The following is a 20,428-nucleotide window of genomic DNA, read 5'->3' on the forward strand; positions in this document are numbered from 1 at the left end:
AAAGAGGTGAGTTCTTAACTAAAGGTAAAATCTTAGCAGGTCCTAGAGGTAAAATGCTTGAGTTAACATGTTGAGGTAAACCTTAGGATCCTGCATAGCCTTTAACTCAACATGTTAACCTGTGTGACAACTACAAAATGCCTTCTCTTCTCTGGGATTTTACCTCATTTTAGCTAACTACAGTTAAGAACACAGCTTTTTTTTCCTAGTGAAGATAAGATTCCATTGTCTTCAGTGGGCTTTGGATCAGGCCCTAATATATTAACTCTTCCAGTCAGGGACTGTGCCTTCTTCTAAGTTTCAAAGCTCCTAGCACATTGTGGGTACCCTAATAAATAATCAATCAATCAATCATCATCATTATTAATTAATTATTATTATTATTATTATTTAACAGGGATAGTTTGACTTGAAAATATCCTGGCCACTGTATTCTACTGGTAAAAATATAGGATTTTCACTTGCACTGATGGAGGGGAGCTAGAATAGGGAAAAGGGCAAGGAGCATAGAAAGGGAAAGCAGGGTTTCTACATCATGTTTTGCCCTCTCCCCAAGATTATAGAAGCTCTTCAGTCAGGACACAGCAGGGTTAGAATATTGGGTGTGCATACAGGGCTGGAGCAGATTCAACCAGTAAAGCAATTGTATGTGATGTCCTTTTTTCTGTACCTTAAGAATTTCTGAACAGACAAATAATGAGAATGCAGAGACCTAGATCAGTGATTCATAACCTATTTTAAGCAGTGCATCTGATTCAACAGGCTAGCAGCGGAGTGCCACCTGTGACTGCTTGGCGAACGGTCCCCTGTTCTTTGCAAACAACTCTCATCTCAGAACTGACAAGATTGTTTCAGTATAACACAGAATGAGCAAAGTCACTCCGTGTCCTTTTGCTGAGGAGACATCTTGGAGAGCGGAGACATTCTCAGGAAAAATTGGATCCTGTTTCCTATGAAGCCAGGTCTGCAACAGATTGAACTTTGTGGGGAAATCCTACTTCATTAGCCAGGAAAGGTAACCATTAATAAGTAAACCCAAGTTCATGTTTTTATGATTTTGTTTTGTATTGTAACTATTTGTTCTTTGTCACTTTTACTAATCATTTTCGAATGCTTAGGAGCAGGAGAAAAAAATCCTTACTTTTGAACTTTTTATCTTAAATATATTAAAAATTTACAGTGCTATATTATTACAAGTTGTCTGGAATCCTGTGTATGCTTGGAGAAATCTGATTGGCTAACATAGTGGGTTTGCTAAAAATACTTTGCTTAAAATGTTTGGTATGTGACATGCACAGGTTGTGTCATGAATCACAATAAAATAAAACAAAATAAAACAAATAAAACTCACCAACAGGGATTTTTAAGTAACATCTTTAGGGCCTGATAGAAAGCCTATTGAAGAGATTCTATTGAATCGGGATTAGGCTCAGGTCCTTGCTGCATCAATATGCAGGCCTTAGAATTAATAACCCTAACTCATTCCAGACAGTCATTTAAACCACTAGGAAATATTAATAATAAACCGTGTTATTGGGTTAAATCCTGCAAATGGCACCTGGGCCTCTCACAAGACATTTATTGCAGGATCAGGGTATAACAGCCAGATCCTTAAAGGTATTTAAGCACCTGAAGATGAGAGAGGTGCCAAGTGGGATTTTCAAACGCTCCTAACTCCCATTGATTAAACTGATAAATCAACAAGGGTTAAGTATCTAGGGGATTTTGAAAATCCCATTAGGAACCTATCAGCATCTTTAGGTGCCTAAATACCTTTGAAAATGTGACGCTAGCTCACCAACAGCTAGTTAAGGCAATGCAAACACCTCAGTGAACATATTTCCTTTTAAACATTGGGGAGAAGGGAAATAACCGAAGAAACAAAACCCAAGCAGACAAATATAGCTGTGCAATTAATCAATCACAATTAAAGTGAAATATTAGATATTATCAGGATGAATCAAGATCAGAGTTACAATTACTGTAATTCAAGCACAGCACAGGTAGACAGAGCCTCAGCTGGTGCAGATTTATAGCAACTGAGGATCTAGAAGGAATTTCTGATCGAAAGTTTACATATTTGTTTAAATCAAAACTGCAATGACTGCACATGCATAGCAAGTTATTTTTAAATGTCATTATTTCATAAGGGCAGCATGATTTTGAGGAATTAGCAGGGAGTATGGATGTCTGATTGTAATACAGTATTGTCAACCTCAAGGGCTCAAAAATCATGATATTGCCTTAAAGTTATGAGATTTAAAAAAATAATAATAATCCATTGGCAGTTTTTTATTTGTTTTGTGTGTTTCAAGCCTCTGGATCACACTCGAGTCACATTTTCAGGCTTGTATCTGTGACTATGAGGGCTACAAACGTCTTTTAAAAAAAAAGAAAGAAAAGAAAGAAAGTTGAGAGTCTCACAAAATCATTTGACTCCAGGAGCTGAAGCTTGAAGCAAAACACCAAATAGTGTGATAAACTCATAAGATACTGCACACTCTCACACACTAACCTCTGTACTGAAGGCAAGAAAAAATATTTTGCAAAAATACGCAATTTTTCCGAGTATAATCAGCATGTAATTTTTTTCACACAGTTCTACCAGGCAGTACATCTCCAAGAGGGAAAGAAATAGTTTCTGAAGTATGGACTTTGTGAGGAATACATATATAAAACAGAGAGACTATTTTTTAACTTTACAGTATTAAACCTTCCTCAAGAAAAAGAGAGAAAACTAGAGAGATGTATTACCTAAACATGCCCCTTAAGAATTCCTTTGCTTTGAGTTCTTTCTCATCACTATAAGACCTCTGCTAGATGTGAAACCATAAGCATATGAATGCTTGTCATGCAGGTGCATTTCCTATACCTGCCACACTGTGAACCCACCATGTCTCTGGCCCTGAGGAGAAGTTCTCTTTCCTTGCAGCAAGATTATGTTTTAAAAAGCTGACTTTTAAACCTCTTACTGAATTTTTTAATGGATTAAATTCATCATGTCACCAGCTGCTGTGCAGCTAATAGAGCCATAAAACACTGTATTAAAGGATTACCCATGCAAAATTTCCTCTTGTGCTAATGTGAATTTTAATACTTTTAACATTTAGTTGAGATGGGAATGTCCAAGAACAGCTTGTTCAATAGGTTGTTCTATAAAATTAAGTTCCTCAGCTCATCACAAATGCCAGGACTCCATTAAGTTAAAATTTTACAGAGAGGCTAAGATGATTCACTGTATAGCATTTGCAGGGAGGAAGGCAACATCTGCTTCTCCATTAATGCAATAAAAAGAAGAAGCAAAACACACATAAGTATCATAACTTTAGGGGAACTGGGCTGAACAGATGAGAGTGCTAGCTCCAAATTAGTTGAAGGTCAGTTTATACCATTGTGTACATTGGGGATAATAATGATGGCAATCTGAAATCTTATTCCCTGAAATGCAGATTACAAATTCAGGACTTATTTCCCCTCTCACTTACACTCGTGTAAAGTCAGGAGTAACTCCTCTGAATCAAATGATTTTATATTGGTGTCTAAAACAGAAGTAAATCAGAGCAGAATCATGCCTTCAAAATGGAGAGACCTTCAGATTCATTAATATTTATAAGCAACAATTTATATTTATAATTTGTGTATGTGAAATCATATTGTTATAAACGAAACATAGAGGGCTAAATTCTGTCTTTGCTTCCGTCTGGTTTTCTGGAGCTAGGACTATAGTGGTCAAATGGAGGTTGCCTTCCCAGAGTGGTTCATGGTGACTGGGAGCAGAGTGTCTTGTAGGGGACATCTAGACTGCAATAAAAAACCTTTCATGGCTCGGGCTGCGGGGCTAAAAATTGCTGTGTAGACTTTCAGGCCCAGCGCCCACCCACTTTGACAGGTTTCAAAGCCTAAACATCTACCCTGCCATTTTTAGCCCTTCAGCCCAACGCCTACGAACCTGAGTCAGTGGACCTGGGCCAGCTGCGGCCATGCCTCGGGTCTTTTATTGCAGTGTAAACATACCCATAGAGTCTTATAGTGCACTTAATTCTGCCTCTGCAGATGGGATCTGGGTGAGTTACCTCCAGTGCCTGCTACTAGGCATCTTACCTACATTGGCTTAAGCATGAGGATCACATATAGAATATGCAAGGATGTCTTTAACTAGGCATGATTCTTGCATGGGATAGTCTTTTTGTTCTATGTCTGTACAACATCCAGCACAATGGAGTTCTGGTCCATGACGGGGGCTCCTAAGCATTACAATAATACAAATAAATACTAAAACATATTATTAATTATTATTATTATACCTTGAATTAAACATTATATAACAGATCCTTGCATAGACTCTTTGTCCCTACCACACGCATGCAGGACAAGCCAGAATTTAGCATAGTGCAGAGGTTTTTAGACTATGGGGTGCATTCGGGAACATTCGGGAGACAAACAGCTCCATGAGGTGGGGCTTGGGGAGGGAGCGCCTCCTCCGCACCCTGACTCACCTCAGCGGGCCACCCAGACTGTGGGCCAGTGTCAACACCTGCTGCTGCCGTTCTGATTTCTGCTCCTGGCAGCCTCCATGCCCAACCCTGGCTCCATCCCCAGAGACTGTCACATATGCCTTCTCCCACCCTGAAAACATGAGAGGGAAGGGGCAGGTATTGTGCCTATTTTTGTCGGAGGTGGAGGGGTGCAACCAAAAATTATAACTCAAAGGGGGGGCTTAGCTTAAAAAGTTTGAAAACTGCTGGCACAGTGTATATGATTAATCAATGAATGGCACATTAAACCTACCAAAGCGCCCCTATACATTAAGTACCATACCACATTACGAAGCAATGAAATATGTAGGAGTGCAGGCTGTCCTATGGACCCAATATCACACTACGGGGAGCGGGTGATACAAAAACAAAGACAAATCACTCTAACTTTCAGAATAACCATGTGAAAGTCAGTTTTGCCTCATGGGCAGCAAGTCTAAGCTCCAATCATTCCCAACCATCAGGACATTAATAGTGGCATGATCCTGCAAATCTTACCTCGGTGACTATTCCTTACTCATGCAAACTGACCTGTTGAAGTCAATTTGCATGAATAAGACTGTGCAGAACTGGGCTGCATATCCACCCATCGTTAGAAGGAGTTTGAGGATAGCACGCTGCCAGTGAATCTTAAACATAAAATCATTTGACAATTTCCTGAAGGGGTGATTTTCGCAGGCACAAATGGCCATTAAGGGCCTGATCCAAGGTACATTGAAGTCAATAGTAAGACTCCCACTGATTTCAACAGGCTTTCCATCAGGCTCTCAGTGCCTAACTCCCATTGACTTCCAATGGGAATGAGGGGCCTAACTGTCATTTGTGCCTTTCAAAATTTCCCACACACCAAAGCAATAATATTTCTAAACGAGGAAGACTTCTACAGTGGCAGACAGCACACAATGTTAAATTATTTGACAAAAATTTTGAACAAAATATTTTAAAAAATGGGTTTCTTCTGATGTTTCACTGTGAATAAAAAAGACAGTTATTTAAAATGTAACACAAGAAGGGTTGGTGAGTTTCAATGGGGAAATTCTCAAGCTACTGTTCTTTGCCCCAACTGAATTTTCTCCACAGCTCCATATTTTGTTCTCCATGTGTATTACTGCTCTGAGAGCCTGTCATTTCTTATCAGAATGAGAAAGGCTAAAGAGATAATATTTCAATAACATACTGGCCTGATCATAAAATAACTCAATGGAAATGTGTAACTGCCTCAGGCAGCTCAGCAGGATAGTCAGCAGTCAGATGATTTCTATTCTGTTGGTTTTTTTTCATGGTTACATTTTCTGTTGTATCAGACATCCCCTCAAGTCTTAGTTATGCTTTTATTCAAAAAGGAGCACCACAGTATAAAGACCTACAAAACTTATTATGATAAATTACTGTATAGAAATAAAAGTTGGTGCCACAGTAGCATATTGATAAGGACAGGGCCTGCCACATTAATTGACCTTTTTCATCTCAACCAGCAGGGCTGAGGCCTCAGCATCCTAGTTGCTAAGCAACCAGGTCACTGTTTTCAGGCCTTTGATGCAACCCTCCTCCCCCCCCCCGCCCCCAAAAATGTGATCTTATGAAGGAAAGCAGATGTTTGGCAGAAGAAAGTATTTCTGTCTTTCGTTTATTTATTTGTTTATTTGTTCCCCTTATGCGGGCAACGGAAATACAGTATCTCTGGAAGAAGGGGAGTGGGGAAGCCAGAATATGAAGTTTTACTGATGTAGAGAGATCAGTAAAGTCATAAGGACTTCACAGGAGCAGCCGCTTGTTTGATGAGAACCCTGACAAGATGCATTTGCTTTCTAAGCCATCAGTGGAGGTGGCATGAAAAATTTATACAAAACACATACAACCAATATTGATTGATCCTGCCTGGCAGATTCTGTTAGGGTGGGAGGTGCGGCAGGGATGCAAAGAGTGCTGGTTTTGTACGAAAGGTTTTTTACATTCTATCATAAACATTACTGCTCGCTGCTATGTTTAATGGCAGGGCTTGAGGCAATACAACAGCTCCTAAAGGTCAGCTCAGATAGAAGTTTGTTCCTTTCCTCCTCAGTGTGAAGTATAGAAAAAGCCAACACTTCTTTTAAACTTTAATAAAGGCCATGGAAGAAGAGCGTATGTCTCTGCTGGAAATCAAGTTAACATCCCTATGCAACAGCATTTGTACAGTCCATATGTTCATTGCAGTTAGTCACATGGTTGAATCATAGGACTGGGACTCAGGATATTTACACTCTAGTCCCAGTTTTACAGCAGACATGTCCTATGACCTTGATCTTGGGCATATTACTGAGGCCTGGTCTATACCTAAAACGTAGGTCAACCTAGCTACATTGCTCAGGGCTGTGAAAAAAGTCACACCCTGTGCAACAGAGTTTGATCAACCTCACTGTACACGCAGCTAGGTCAATGGAAGAATTCTTCCGTCAACCTAGCTACTGCCTCTTGGAGAGGTGGATTATATACACTGATGGAAAAACACCTTCCATTGATGTAGAAAACACCAACAGTATAGTGCTAATAATGGCACAGCTGCACTGCAGTAGCTGTGCTGTTGTAACTGCTGTAGTGTAGACATACCCTGAGCCACTGTGTCTCAGTTCCCCATCTCTAAAATGGAGATAACAGTATTTCCTTCCCTCACAGGTAAGTTGGGAAGCTTATTTCATTAGCGTTTATAAAGCATTGTGAGAGCCTTGGCAAGCAATTGTTATTGCAAAATAAAATTTCAGTTGAGAATTTTGTTCTAACAAAAAATCAATTACGTTTAATGAAAACATTGGGATTAGGAGGGAGAATTTTAGGGGGTTCATGATTAGTTTTATTTAAAATGGTTTTCTAGAAATTACTTATGGTATTTAATATTACTTTGCTTGTTCTCTCAGGCACACAATAAACTGCTATACCCTCTGGCAAAGTCCTGGCAACTGAAATATTTTCATTTAGTTTTAGTTTTGCTCATGGTAGAACATTTTATTGGAGGCTGGGGTGCGAAGCATAAATGTGAAGGGACAGTCGGCTGATTTAGGTGAAGGCTAAAAAAGCAGAAGTGTGATGGTGACTGCAAGCCCTCTAGAATACTGGAGCCTGTTAGAACCCTAAAGCCCAGTTCAGGCGACAGATGCAGCTCTGAGCATCCTAACGTGTATGCCCTGGTCTCTTTCCTTCTGATTGTCAAATGTGGACACCTAAATAGGGTATCCAAATTATATGGTTGTTCAGATGAGCACACAACAGGCTATATGAGCATTTGTATCCTTATTTGTCAATCTGAGTACCCAAATGTGGGATATGGAAGTCCTATTTAGGTGATCACATTTGCAAATTAGGTTCCCATGTGCAGGATCCTCTCTTTCTAGTAGAATTATTGAGTCATAAGCGGATGTCCGCGGCTTAACTATACATTCCTCTAGATCTTTGATATGCTGAAAGGTTGTGTTGGCTGCCTAATATTCTTACTCAAGATCATCTGTTTTTATGCTGTTGTGATGGATGCCACAAACATTACTAAGGGCTGGTCTGCATGCACATAGCTTTGCACTGATTCAACTAAATTGGAAACCCACTTAGTTAAATCAGCGCAAAAACTGTTTCTAGACAAGCCAAAAGACAGATAGGTTTTAAATTTAAAAATAGTATGCAGAGTGTATGGGGATTTGGACAATTATTGCAGACTCGTGTTATTGCTTTTAAATAAGTAAGATCAGTCCGACAGGTCTTATTACCATGAACAAAAGATCTGCATCAGCAGAATTCCTTTTGGCTACTTGAGTTTAGCCATCTGACATAATGTTAATCAGTTGTAGCAGTTAAATTAGCACATCGGATTCTCTCTATATGGAATCCCAGTGCGGCTAAGGTGTTATATACCTACTTAGCCTTCAAAGTTAACTGCCTTTGACATGTATTCATACAGAAGATAGCAAGACCAGTACTAGTGAACTTGGGCCTGACCTACTCTTAAAAGCTTGACAGCATAGCTACATTGCTGAGGAGTGTGGGAAAAAATCACACCCCTAACCAACATAGCTCTTCTGGCAAAAGCCCTAGTGTAGATGCAGTTATACTGGCTAAAATGTCTTTTAACTGCAAGAATTGCTCACTCAGACTCCAAAAGTATTTGCAATCAGCCCTGGTTTGAGTTCCAACGGCTTCCACAAATTAGCAGTGATTTCCTTGAATTTTGTGCTTGTCAAAGATCAGCCTATGAAAACTTTTTGCCCCTTTTTTAGCTGTCTCTGAAAATCTACACACTGTAGTAGGCTGCCATTTGCCATATATTTCAAGCTCAAACCTGATTTTCTGGCACAGGTTGCATCGGATATTCCATGGTATTTCTCCTCTGTCCCTAGTGGACTGAGATGATATCATTTGGTCAGGAGGGTCAGCCTAGAGTTTTGGAGTTCTTCTGCTTTCCATACAATTGTAAATAAAACATGTAAGTTCTTAAGTCTGGCTAGGTGCAACACAAAATTTTGCCATTCTTGACAGAAGCCACTAGCATCCAGCTGCACAACTTGAAAAATGTTCCTTGGCCAGTTCAGAACATATACGGTGACCTGAGGAGTTAAATGGACACTTACCTACTGAGGCATGTATAAGTAGCATATTCTTCCTCCTGCAATTAACAAGGCCAGCAATAAACTCGATGGTACAAGCTCTGAACAGGATTTTCAGATGTCCTTACACTGGTTAATGGAAAACAGGTTCCTACAGAACAAGGCTGTGCATTCCTTTCCCATGCCATCCCAAATTGCAGCTCTCAGACATCAGCCATTTCAATGGTAGTTTTGTTCAGGCCCGTTTCACACCGCACTAGATGACATTTTCTCTGCATTGATTCGAGACATTCAAATACAGTGATGGATTTAAGGTGGAAACTGCTGAAGAGCAACACATTAGTACGCAGAGAATCTTTAAGCCTCCTATTTCCCTTCAGTGACCTAGTCAAAAGACTAAGTGAAACGTTGCTTTGGTTACCTTTATCGTGCACATAAGTAGCTTATTAGATTTTTTATGTTTTGGTTATGCTTTTGATCAGTAGCACATACTACCTCATTAAGAGGATATTTTTTAGCTTAAACTTCAAATAATTACCATTTCTTACAGTAGCCCCAGGCTAGGTGCTGTGTAATAAAGTTCATGCAGGCTTCATGGCATGCATGGCAACATGTCATAAAGTATCTGCTGGGATATGACAGAAGAGGTAGGGGGGTGGGGGTGGAACAAAAAAGCTTGGACACTTTAGAGAGCTCGTCAAGGAGAGGTCAGTGCCCATCAGCTGATATACTGAATCCTAATTACTCAGGAATGCTCACCATGAGTTGTCTGATGCAGACTGTAATAAATCTTATGGCAGGCATTAGAGACACCTGGTTTCAGATCAGAATGTCTTTCACAGGTCTATCTAAATCAATCCTCTTTCTTCCCCTCCCTTGCACTGATCTCTGTCTGGGTGGGGAAAGAAAAATAAGTAGGTAATCTTATTATAGGTCTTGTCAGCCTGCACTAATACAAAACAGGTAATGGGGGAAGAGAGGGGGAAAACTACCTTCAAATTGGCCGACGTTACAAAGTTAGATTTTGTCCAACTCTTATTCAGACGCAAGTTGAATTTGATAGTCCAAAATCCATCCACTAAAAGCTGTTCAACACCACTAGCCTTCCCGATACCATTGGTCCATAATTTTTTGGAGGAGAGGAAGAAGATGACCACTATGTGACCTGGATCTTCAGCTGGTATAAATCAGCATATCTCTATTGGCTTTTATGGCCCTACAGGGGAACAGATAGCTCAAGGGTTTGCGCATTGGCCTGTTAAACCCAGGGTTGTGAGTTCAGTCCTTGAGGAAGTCATTTAGGGATCTAGGGCAAAAAAAATTGGGGAGTTAGTCCTGCTTTGAGCAGGGGGTTGGACTAGATGATCTCCTGAGGTCCCTTCCAATCCTGAGATTCTATGCTCATTTACCCTCGCTGAGAATTTAAACTAAATTCATTTATTCATATCTGAACACTGGTGACATTAGCAGAATTTTCTAAAGCCTTCAAGATCCATCACTAACTTTGAGCACTGAGCAGCTGACTTTCTAGTGATCTGCTGCACACTATCCATCTTTCTCCTCGCTGGTCATCCCCTATTCTGCTGACCCTCCACCATTCCTTCCATAATAATTTTCTCAAAGTTATTTCCCTCTTTACGCCGACTGTGACAGAAGAACATAAGTTTACATCTATTGATTTCTGACACAAGGAGCTGCTTCTCTCCAACAATGTTTCTAACATAGGGACCTTTGTCTTTTTTTCCATCTCGGGGATAAGCAAGTCTTCACCAGCACCACATTTTCTTCTTGTCAACACCATTAACCTCCCACAATTCATATCCCTACATTGCAATGGAAAAAGTTAGGCTTTCCACCAGTCACACCTTTGTACATTTTGCAATGGCATAGTTTATCCACACCTTCTTAAGGGGGGACATAGCAGAGCAAACCATCCCTAATTTTCTTCTGAATTCTTTGGAACAGCCTCCTTGATTGGGTATATACATGATGCCAGATAATTAAATTAATCTATTAAAGGATCTAATCCTGTTTTTAAAGGAGGCAGCTAGGTACTTGAGGAAGAGTTGTCTTCCATCCTAGCTATTTAAATTTAAAAAACACACCTACAGCTGGGGCAATCCAGCAGGAGGGATGGTTTTGACATCAGCCCTTTCTTTCTGGGTTTCCCCTTTCCCTTCCTTTTTTAACCACTACTGTTCCCTTCACTCACTTTGAGCTTTTCCCTCTTGAAGATAGATTTTAGAATCATTTGACAAAAATGAGACTTTTCAGAGTAATGAGAATGCAAGAGGGCCAAATTTTAAAAGGATATAAGTGGGTATGGCCACTCCAACTTCAATGATATTGCCTCCACTTTCACCTGACCTCAGAATGGCCTGTGGAGTTGTGATCTACTGGGAAGTGTGTGGTTAGTATTGCCACTAACCCACATCTAGTGCAAAGGAAGAAAGGAAATCTAGCCTCAGTGCTGGCACAATATAGTCCTTTAAATCATCTGGATTGTAAAAGACAGATTGTGAGCATGAGCAAGAGAGGAGGGGGAGCAAGGAGTTTTTCCCCTACAATCTACATGCTCAGGAAGCACAGTTACTCTCTGAGGCTAGCACCCACAATGGCAATAGCTTTTACAAAATGCAGTAGGAAAGGACAGTTGAGCACACTGCACTTTGTAAGAGGGTGAACAGCAGCTGTGATCCATGCACAATGCCTACTGGAGTGCCTGCTTGGGGCACTGCCCCTGCGCACCAGCCCCCCAGTGTCTGCTGTGCCTTAAAGGCATGACAGAGCCCTCTGTGTAGGATAACTTCAGTGATGATGCTCATGGGTTATCTAATTGATACATTCTCCCACTGATACATTCTCCCCCTGGAATACTGCAGCATAGTATCTTAATACACTCAAAGCAACAGGAACCTCTGAAAAAAACTTCACAGTAAATTAAGTACAATTAGCAGAGCAAATATTGACACCACTAGCCTTGGAGTGCTATAATTATTCAGTCAGCACTTATTATTTGGACCATTTCTCAAATCAGTTTGTCTTTGTAAGTGATCATCATCACAAACTCCCTCCTAAACTAGGGTATCTTAGAGGTACCATTGAGATTCTAGTGACTAAGGGCTTCATTCTGCAGCCACTGCAGTCAATGGCAACGCTTCCATTTACTTTAATGGTGCAGGATCAGGGACAAAGATTATTACCAGGAAAGCATTACCACCCCACCTCAAAAAGAATGCACCGTAGTCTATAATAAAGGCTAAACCAGCCATGTAGCTGAGTACCAGTGGAATACAGCTGCAAAAAATATGTGGTTCTTATCTGAATAAAACTAGGCAGTATTTGTATGTTGTTGTTTTTAAGTTGAGTCTATAACTTATTATTAACAATGTAGAATGAGGAACAGAATCTGGCTAATGCCACACATAGGTGTATGCCAGAAAACCCATAGCAGTAGCAGAGTGGCAGATATTGGCTGCTCCTATGCTGGTCCTTTCTGGTGAAGCCACTCATCCGGCCAAGAGAGATGTGAAATGACACCCATATATTTATGCACATGTTCTCTATCATTCATAGTGGCCTTTTCATACATAGTGCTGCATAGATTCTTCCTATTCTTAGCAGCCCCAATTCAGCACCTATCTCCACTGAGCACAAGCACTTAAACATGTGCTTAACTTTAGGCATGTGCTTAAGTTCCATTGTCTTAAAGGGGATTGGATTTAAGCATGTGCTTAAGTGCTTTGCTAAACTGGAGCCAGTAAGGCTAGACCAGGGGATGGGGGACCTGTGTCTAAGGTGGGTCTCAGTTAGAACATATGCCCACACCACTGACAACACTTTTGTATCATACATATGCCCGTATGGGGTCCTTTCAGCAGTATCCAGAAATCAGCCAGAAATTTTCCCTGTTGGCTGATCCTGAATGCCAAACATCTGCATCTCCCACAGAAGTCAATGGTGCCTGCAGATTTTCATGATCTCTGGAAATAAGTTAATCTTATTTGGGTGCCTAAATATAAAATTAAGTGCCTGGTTTTAGAGACCTGGGTTTGGACATTTTCGGCCAATATGGTTAGCAATGTAACTGTTCACAAAGGTTGACCAAAGCCTTACATTAATCTGTAATTAATGTACACTGGTTTTGCTCCATTGACATCAGGGTTGGACCAGTTTACAGCAACAGAAAATTTGGCCCACTTTCTACAGGAAAATGAGTTAACACAACAGTCAGTTTTTCAAAGTATTAAAATCTCAGTAAAACAAATGACCAAAATTGAAGAGATCTCATGGCAAAACCCAACTGTAATTACGGACCTGTTACTACTACTGACATTCTTTTCAACCTAGAAAAAGCCAACAAAGTGACACTGCCATGGGGAATCAGGAATCAGTAGCCATATAAAAACCAGTGCAAAATGTAACTAAGCAGGAAACTCTAGATAATGTGAGGAACACTATTTATTGAACCCAAAATGGAATTTTCTATATTTTTACTTTATAATTTACACTTTTGAAGAGTACAGAAAGAGGAATGGCATCACTATCATGTTAAGTAACGGGAAATATTAATCTGGTGTGTGTCTTCCCTAATAGTTTATGAGTTTCCCTGTACAGTTATAGAACAGTTTTTCTTCCATAAGAGAATTCCAAAGATATATTAAGGAGGAGCCACTAGGTGGCACAAACATTGTCCTAATTTCAGCAGAGCTGGTCTCACTAGTAGAAAATGCCACTGATAATGTTGACTCTTTAATAGTTATTAGCAGAAGAAACCCACCACTACTTGTACAGATGGATCTCTTCAAGCCAGAAGAATGGAACATCGTGACTATTTAATAATAGGAGGTTTGGGGGCGTGAGGAGTGTATTATTACTAGCAAAGAAGTTTTGTTTTTTTTTGTAAAGAAATACCCAAAGCGCTAAACCTCAGGGAGGGAAGAATAATGCTGCAGAACAAGAACAAAAGCAAAAGTAAAAGCTTTCTGCCATTATGTTTCTTATATTTTTATATATTAAATATACAGAAATAGGAGTTTGATGAATTGTAAAAGATTAATTGAATACAAGTGAAGAGGTGTCTGTGCTGAATATTGGCCATTATAGCATACAAGCAGCACACATTTGCAGGGCATTTGACATACTTGATGGACTAAGGTTTGTTAAAATGAGAGATGAAAATGTCACATATCAAAAGAAAGGAGAAGGAAAAGAAACATATAGGAAGAAGTTGTACCAATGAGTGTTTATAAACTGAATCAATTCTATTTTCATGTTTACCTGTGGCTTCTCAGAAGCAGTTTACTATCACCATCATTAATAAAAACACCGACCGCATTATTAATCCCCTCAGTCCCATCAGACATGCAGAGACCATCCAGTGAAGGGGAATGTATTTGGCCCTCTGGACATACAGAACAGTGTACAATCTGCTGCTGGGGCTGCCAACTGTGTGAGTGATGCCATGAACTGCACTAATACTCCCTCATTCATTCTGGTCAAGGAGAGTCAATTCGCAAATTGAAATCAGCCTAAATAAAAAGACTTAAATGGACATTATGTCCACCTTTTACACCCAGGCTTTAGATTAACTTGTGGGGAATGTCCTCTGGATACTAAGGGTGAAATTCACCCCTTTGAAGAGAGCTAGCACAAGGCCTGAGTGGGATTTAAATCATGCTTCTGGTGCTCTACACCAAGATGAATTTCGCCCTGAATTAATTTTTATTTTTTAATTCACTGCCCAGTAACAGACTTGTATTTTTAACGTTTTGGGGGTGAGTGACACACTTTAAAAAAATTGGGGAGCTGCCCTGGCTGAGGCTGAACTGATGGTAAACTCGCAAACACAGGGCCTGATCCTGCAATTCAGCTTGGGGTCAGGGTCACTACTCCCAGAACTACTGATGTTCCAGTTGCCATCACTGCTGAGTCCTTACACACTAACCCCCGCAACAGCAGCTCCTGTCCTGCAGGTCTGGGCCTGGCTCTCTACCCTGGCGGTTGCAAAGAGAAGTGTATGTCTGCCTAGACTAGGGCCTAGAGTTACTACCTGGTATTTGACCTGGCCTGGCCAGTTTTTTTATGGATTTGCCAGTTGCCAGAAAAATCATTTAATTTGTCAGGTTGGGTTTTTTTTTTTACGTGGGTCTAATGATTTGCATTATTATCACAGCACACTGGGATAGTTAATGTTAAAAGTTTCTGTGTGTAGCTAAAGATGTAAAGCTAAAGTAGTGTTCCCACTTCTGCAATGTAAGCAATAACTGATGAAAACTGTTGAAAATACAGCAGCTGTCTGTCCACCACCAAACCTTTGGACTGACGAGGGGAATCGCCTAGGTGTTGAAGTGGTCAAAAGTGAGCTTTGCAACCTCAGCTATTCCTGTCTACAATGTTGCTGTTAAACATGATAAATTGCGGGAAACAGCAAATGCAAATTCAAGAAATAGACTCAATGGATTTTCTTTATGTATAAAGTTCCAAAATGTTCACATTCAAGTATATAGTTAAAATATAGAATCAATGCAGTTTGGGAAAAAATAATCTCAGTGAAGACAGATACAAACAAAGCAGCTTGGGGAAACATGACCAAAGTAAGAAAATGATGTTATGTGTTATCACTCTAGATACTATAAGTGGCTGTTGAAGAGGAGGGGTGCGGTTGCGGGGCTACTTTGTGGTTGGGGTTTGGGGTTGCGGTGGGCTTGCCTTGGGAAGGGGGTGCTGGTTTTTCTGTATTTTAATCCCACCAAGGTCCAGCATTTGGTTAATCCAGCTCTGGGCATAGCAACCCATCTAGAACCTTCCTGCAGCCCACTCATGGCACGGGACCCACTGTCCGGTATACACTGCTCAAGCATCCCCTGCTGACAGCCCTACAGGGGTCTGCCTCATCTCATGGCTTAGACATCCAGCCACGTCACATTGAGTTCCACTCCTTTCTGGGTAACAGAATGTCCAACCAAACCAAGTGTGCAATTCCTCCACTGCTGCCCTCAATTCTGGGCCCAGGGCTCTGGACAGCCCTTACTCAGGACTTCCAGTAATCCATATCCCCTTCTCAGGGGCTTCATACCATCTTATCAGCATCTATTAAGGAAACCCAGGGCTATCTTCTACACTGGACTCCAATCCAGAGACCCTAGAACAGGCAGTCAAGATTCACTTCACCAGATTCCTTGCTACCACCTCCCCGAACTTCTTCCTATCAACCCTTTCCCTAAGCTTTCTCCTCATCCTGCACAACTCCCTGCTTCCCTACAGTTCTCTTCCCTTTCTCTTACCAGGAAAGTGACTATAGAGTTTCTATAGAGTTGTGCCTCCGTCCTTCCTTTTCCTATCATTTTAAGTCACAGTAGCCTCATCCACCCTCTTCTCCTCCAAACTTCCTCTGTTTATAGCACCACCCAGCCCCTCCCCAGCTCGGTTTCATCATTAACTAGGCCTGGCCCACCAGTCCTCTTTGGCCCACATTAATGTTTTCACTACGTGTATGGAGTGGGCACCACATCACACTAAGTCAGAGCATGGTTTGTAAAATACGTTTTGAAATGGTCTTATACTGTTGCTCCTTTTGTATCCTCTTTTTACTCTCCCCTTTGTGCCTTTTCCCATAAACTGCGCTTGGAACAACAGCAGTCCCTGGAATGCCAGCCCTCCTCCTGTGTCTCCTCACTCACTGCCTCCAAATCCACTTCTTTCACTTTGCTGTCCTCCAAGACTTCCAATCCTGAGCTGTCTATCCATCCCCATTTGCCTGAATTCTGCTACTTACAAACATCAGAACTTTTGCTGCATAATGTAAGCCACATGATGAGGTTTTCTGAACCTTTATCCCTCCTGCCCTTACCCTCATCCATAGCCCATCATCATGTTCTGTGGCTCCAGGTCTAAAAAAGGGATTTTGTGGGAGGCCCATCTCCAGCCAGAGCCCAAATGAACTTTTCATTGCATGACTGGGACTCTGTTTGCCCCATTTAAATTAGATGTTCTTTGGAGCCGGGATCGTGTCCTTTTAAAAACTCTCCATACAGCACCAGGAAAGGACATGTTGCTTCCATTTGTCAATGTCATATATCAGGGTTCCTCTTTGCTCCTTCCCCAAGAAGAAAAGACAGTGCCTAGGGATACAGTGCAGTTTTTGAGATTCTGATCGCAATGGTGAGTGGAATAGTAAATAGAAAGGTGGAAATAATCAAGGAGAAAATGAATGAAAGGAACACATCAACTCTGTTAAGGTGGGGAACTATGATTTGATTTTTTTTTAAACTTCTTCCTTCTGATCCAATCTGTGCAATTTCTCAGTTTTGCCCTCTCACCATTGCAGCGCCATATGGAAGCATCAGTGTAGACAAGGAACTTCTCTGTTTTCAAGGTTTTTATCACCCTGGGTTCCTGGACATGCACTGAACCGGTGCAGATAACTGTGGTAAAATGCCTGCCTCTCTTCTATCCTTTTGCCATCACCAATGGAGCTGCATGGGTAGTAATGCAACATTGGGAAATTTTAAGAAAAGGCTCAGTGCAGCCACAGCCTAGGGGAATGAGAAGTGTCAAGAGCAATAGAGCTAAAGTTTAACCCGAACTATTCCTCATGGAGGAACCACTAGCAGAGCTGTTATTTTGGAGCATAAATAAGACAGCAAGGATTATGTTTCAGAGCTTGTCACCAGTGAACAAGGGGACAAGACCAACACCAATAATAAACACCCAGCTCTTATGTAGTGCTTCTTAGCCACAGCTCTCCAAGCGCTTTACAAAAAGAAGTATCAGTCTTCGTAGTAGTACATTTTAGAATTGTGATAGCCTAGAGACCTCAATCAGCGTTCAAGTCCTCTTGCGTTAAATACTATAAACACATCTACCAAAAACAAGTCCCCACTTCAAAGCGTTTACAGTCCAAGTGTATACGATTAGAGACAACAGGTGGATACAGTAAATAGACAGGAAAGCATGTGCATCTGAAATCACTTTACCGCTCCAGAGCCCTGGGAAAACCATTACTTGAAAGAAAAGGAGCAGTACATTTTGGTGTAGGGTATGCTTTTTGAAAGGTTTTTAAATGGTCAAATTTCTGATTTAATTATAATTATCAATCTGGAGTTCTGAGATTTTGTTATTAAAATAAACTGAGCTGTATGTTTCTTGTCAGAGCCCAGCACAGACTGACCCTCACTAGCAATCCTCTAGAGCATCTTGTGACGTAAGCTGCCTCTTATAGCAGTGATTTACGCTGGGTGTATCAGTCTGGCTACATCTTGTCCCTTGCACGCTGCTGAGAAACAAGTCCCCTGTGCTGGTCCCAATATCCTCCCTCTTTAAACTGAGAAATTTCACCTGTTTTGCTGCTATGAGAACCCCTGCAGCTACAGAAGTGTGGCAGCATTTGCCCCTATGTGCACATACACACACAGCCCTGTATAGACATATATGCAATGAGCCAAATGCTTCTCTCAATTATGCTTATATAACCAATCCATGGGCCAAATTCAGATCTGAATTCAACTAACTTAACTAGAATTGTGTCCACTTACACCACGTTTGAATTTGCCCAATGGGGTTACACTGTTGATGGAATAGAATTTGGTCCACTATATATAATGCCTTCCTAGGATTTTCTTTTGACTGTAAAGCCCATGTTGCTGTTACTTACTGCAGTTTCTCTGGCTTGTATGGCTGGAAACCTCAAGGCCAACGTTCCCGCAATGGCTCCTGAGATCACTAAACATACTATCCATTCTTCTGACGTGCACTAAAGGTGAAAAACCCTGTTCCCGTTGAAGCCAATGGCAAAACTCCAATTAACTTCAATGAAGCCAGGATTTCTCCCTAGTACAGTCAGCATTGTCTTGGGTGTAGATTGTAAATGGTATATTTCGGATTATTATCTCTTTTTCTTCTCCATATCCAGGATTTATTGCATTTCCAAAGGACGCTATGTTAATTAACTAAGCTAGACAGAGCATTTCCTTTCTAGCATAAAAAGCTATTTTTTTACTTAATCATTCACAATGTCAAGCAGCTAAAAAAGAATATGCCCTTGATTAAAACATAAAAATGTGGCAATAAATATTTTTTATTGGATGTAATACCTTTGCTTTATTAGGAGGATAACAGACTGCTGGTTCACTGATCATGAAATATTAATTAAAAAGAAAAATACATGATAGAGAGTTATTTCTGTTGTGTCTGGCTGTTTTTTCACACATCTTTTTTTTTTTCATATAAAGATATGAACTTTTACATTTTGTTACACATGAACCAACTCATGTGGCACCATCACACCAGTGCAGAGAAAAAACCATTTTGCACCAAAATTAGCATTTTTACATTTTTGTCTCTGCTGTTTTGCTACCTTCTCTACATTAACTCATTGTAGTCCAGATTCAGGAAAGCATCTCCGCTTAGGACAGCTCCTAGGTATATGCTTAATGATGAGACAAGCACATGCTTAAGTGTTTTCCTGAATTGAGGCCTCTGTCTCAAAAACTAGATCTGAATGTTGTTGTAATCAATGCTATCACAATCAAAATCCATTTGAAATTTCATGGGAAATGTTTTAAATTATGAAAAAAGATCTGGTATTTTACATTACTTACCCAGTAATTGTTTATTAACGGCACAATGTAATATTTAAAACATAAAACAAGTGCTTAATTCTCAGGTGTGTGGTGTTTTTTTCAGAGCTGTATATTTTAACTACATTTATGCCACATAACTGGGTACCTTACACTCTTGCTTTTGATTTAACAAAAAAAAGTATTACTGTAAAAATCCATTACTCCCATGCCTCTCTATGTAGTACAATGTTAAGTACACTACAATGCTAAGTCCCAGATGGAATCCAATACTGTAATTCAATTGAGGGATCCTGATAATGTCCCACAATGTAAGAACATAGCTTAAGGGTTTGGGTATGGTAGCAAACCTCTCAGCCTTGAGACTGAATTACAGCCTGACTATTCAATCTTGGGCTTTGTACAGTTGTTTGTAATGTTCAGGACTCTGTACAGTTGTTTGTAATGTATCTGTAAAACAATTATTACAATAAAAAAGGAAAAAGTAGAAGAACTATAAATTTAAGTTTCTCTGGAGGAATTATATGATTACAGGAGAATTGGGATTGCAGTGGGCCTGCTGCAGGAGGGAAAGGATTGCAAAGTATGCCACAGATGCTCTGATGAAGACTACAGAATAAGGGCCTGGTCCTGCTATCCTGGCAGTAGTAAAGGTTGCACCATCAGGCATTTACAGACAAGTCTGTGAAAACTCACCTAGCTTGTTCACATACAAACATTAGGAGCTATGGCCCAGATCCACAAA

The 20,428-nt window shown here is 40.5% G+C and overlaps 1 protein-coding gene across 1 annotated transcript in view; it reads left to right on the top strand.

Moving 5' to 3' along the window:
• The window catches only part of SLC35B3 (solute carrier family 35 member B3), a 105,242-nt gene extending 104,198 nt beyond the window's left edge, over positions 1-1,044 (top strand). The window contains exon 10 of the mRNA XM_075125384.1: positions 763-1,044. Coding sequence (XP_074981485.1) covers positions 763-767 — 5 coding nt within the window. The 3' untranslated portion in view covers positions 768-1,044. The remainder of the gene's footprint in view (positions 1-762) is intronic.
• Positions 1,045-20,428: the final 19,384 nt, after the last annotated feature.

The sequence above is a fragment of the Caretta caretta genome, chromosome 2 (assembly GCF_965140235.1).
Source record: "Caretta caretta isolate rCarCar2 chromosome 2, rCarCar1.hap1, whole genome shotgun sequence".
NCBI lineage: Eukaryota > Metazoa > Chordata > Testudines > Cheloniidae > Caretta > Caretta caretta.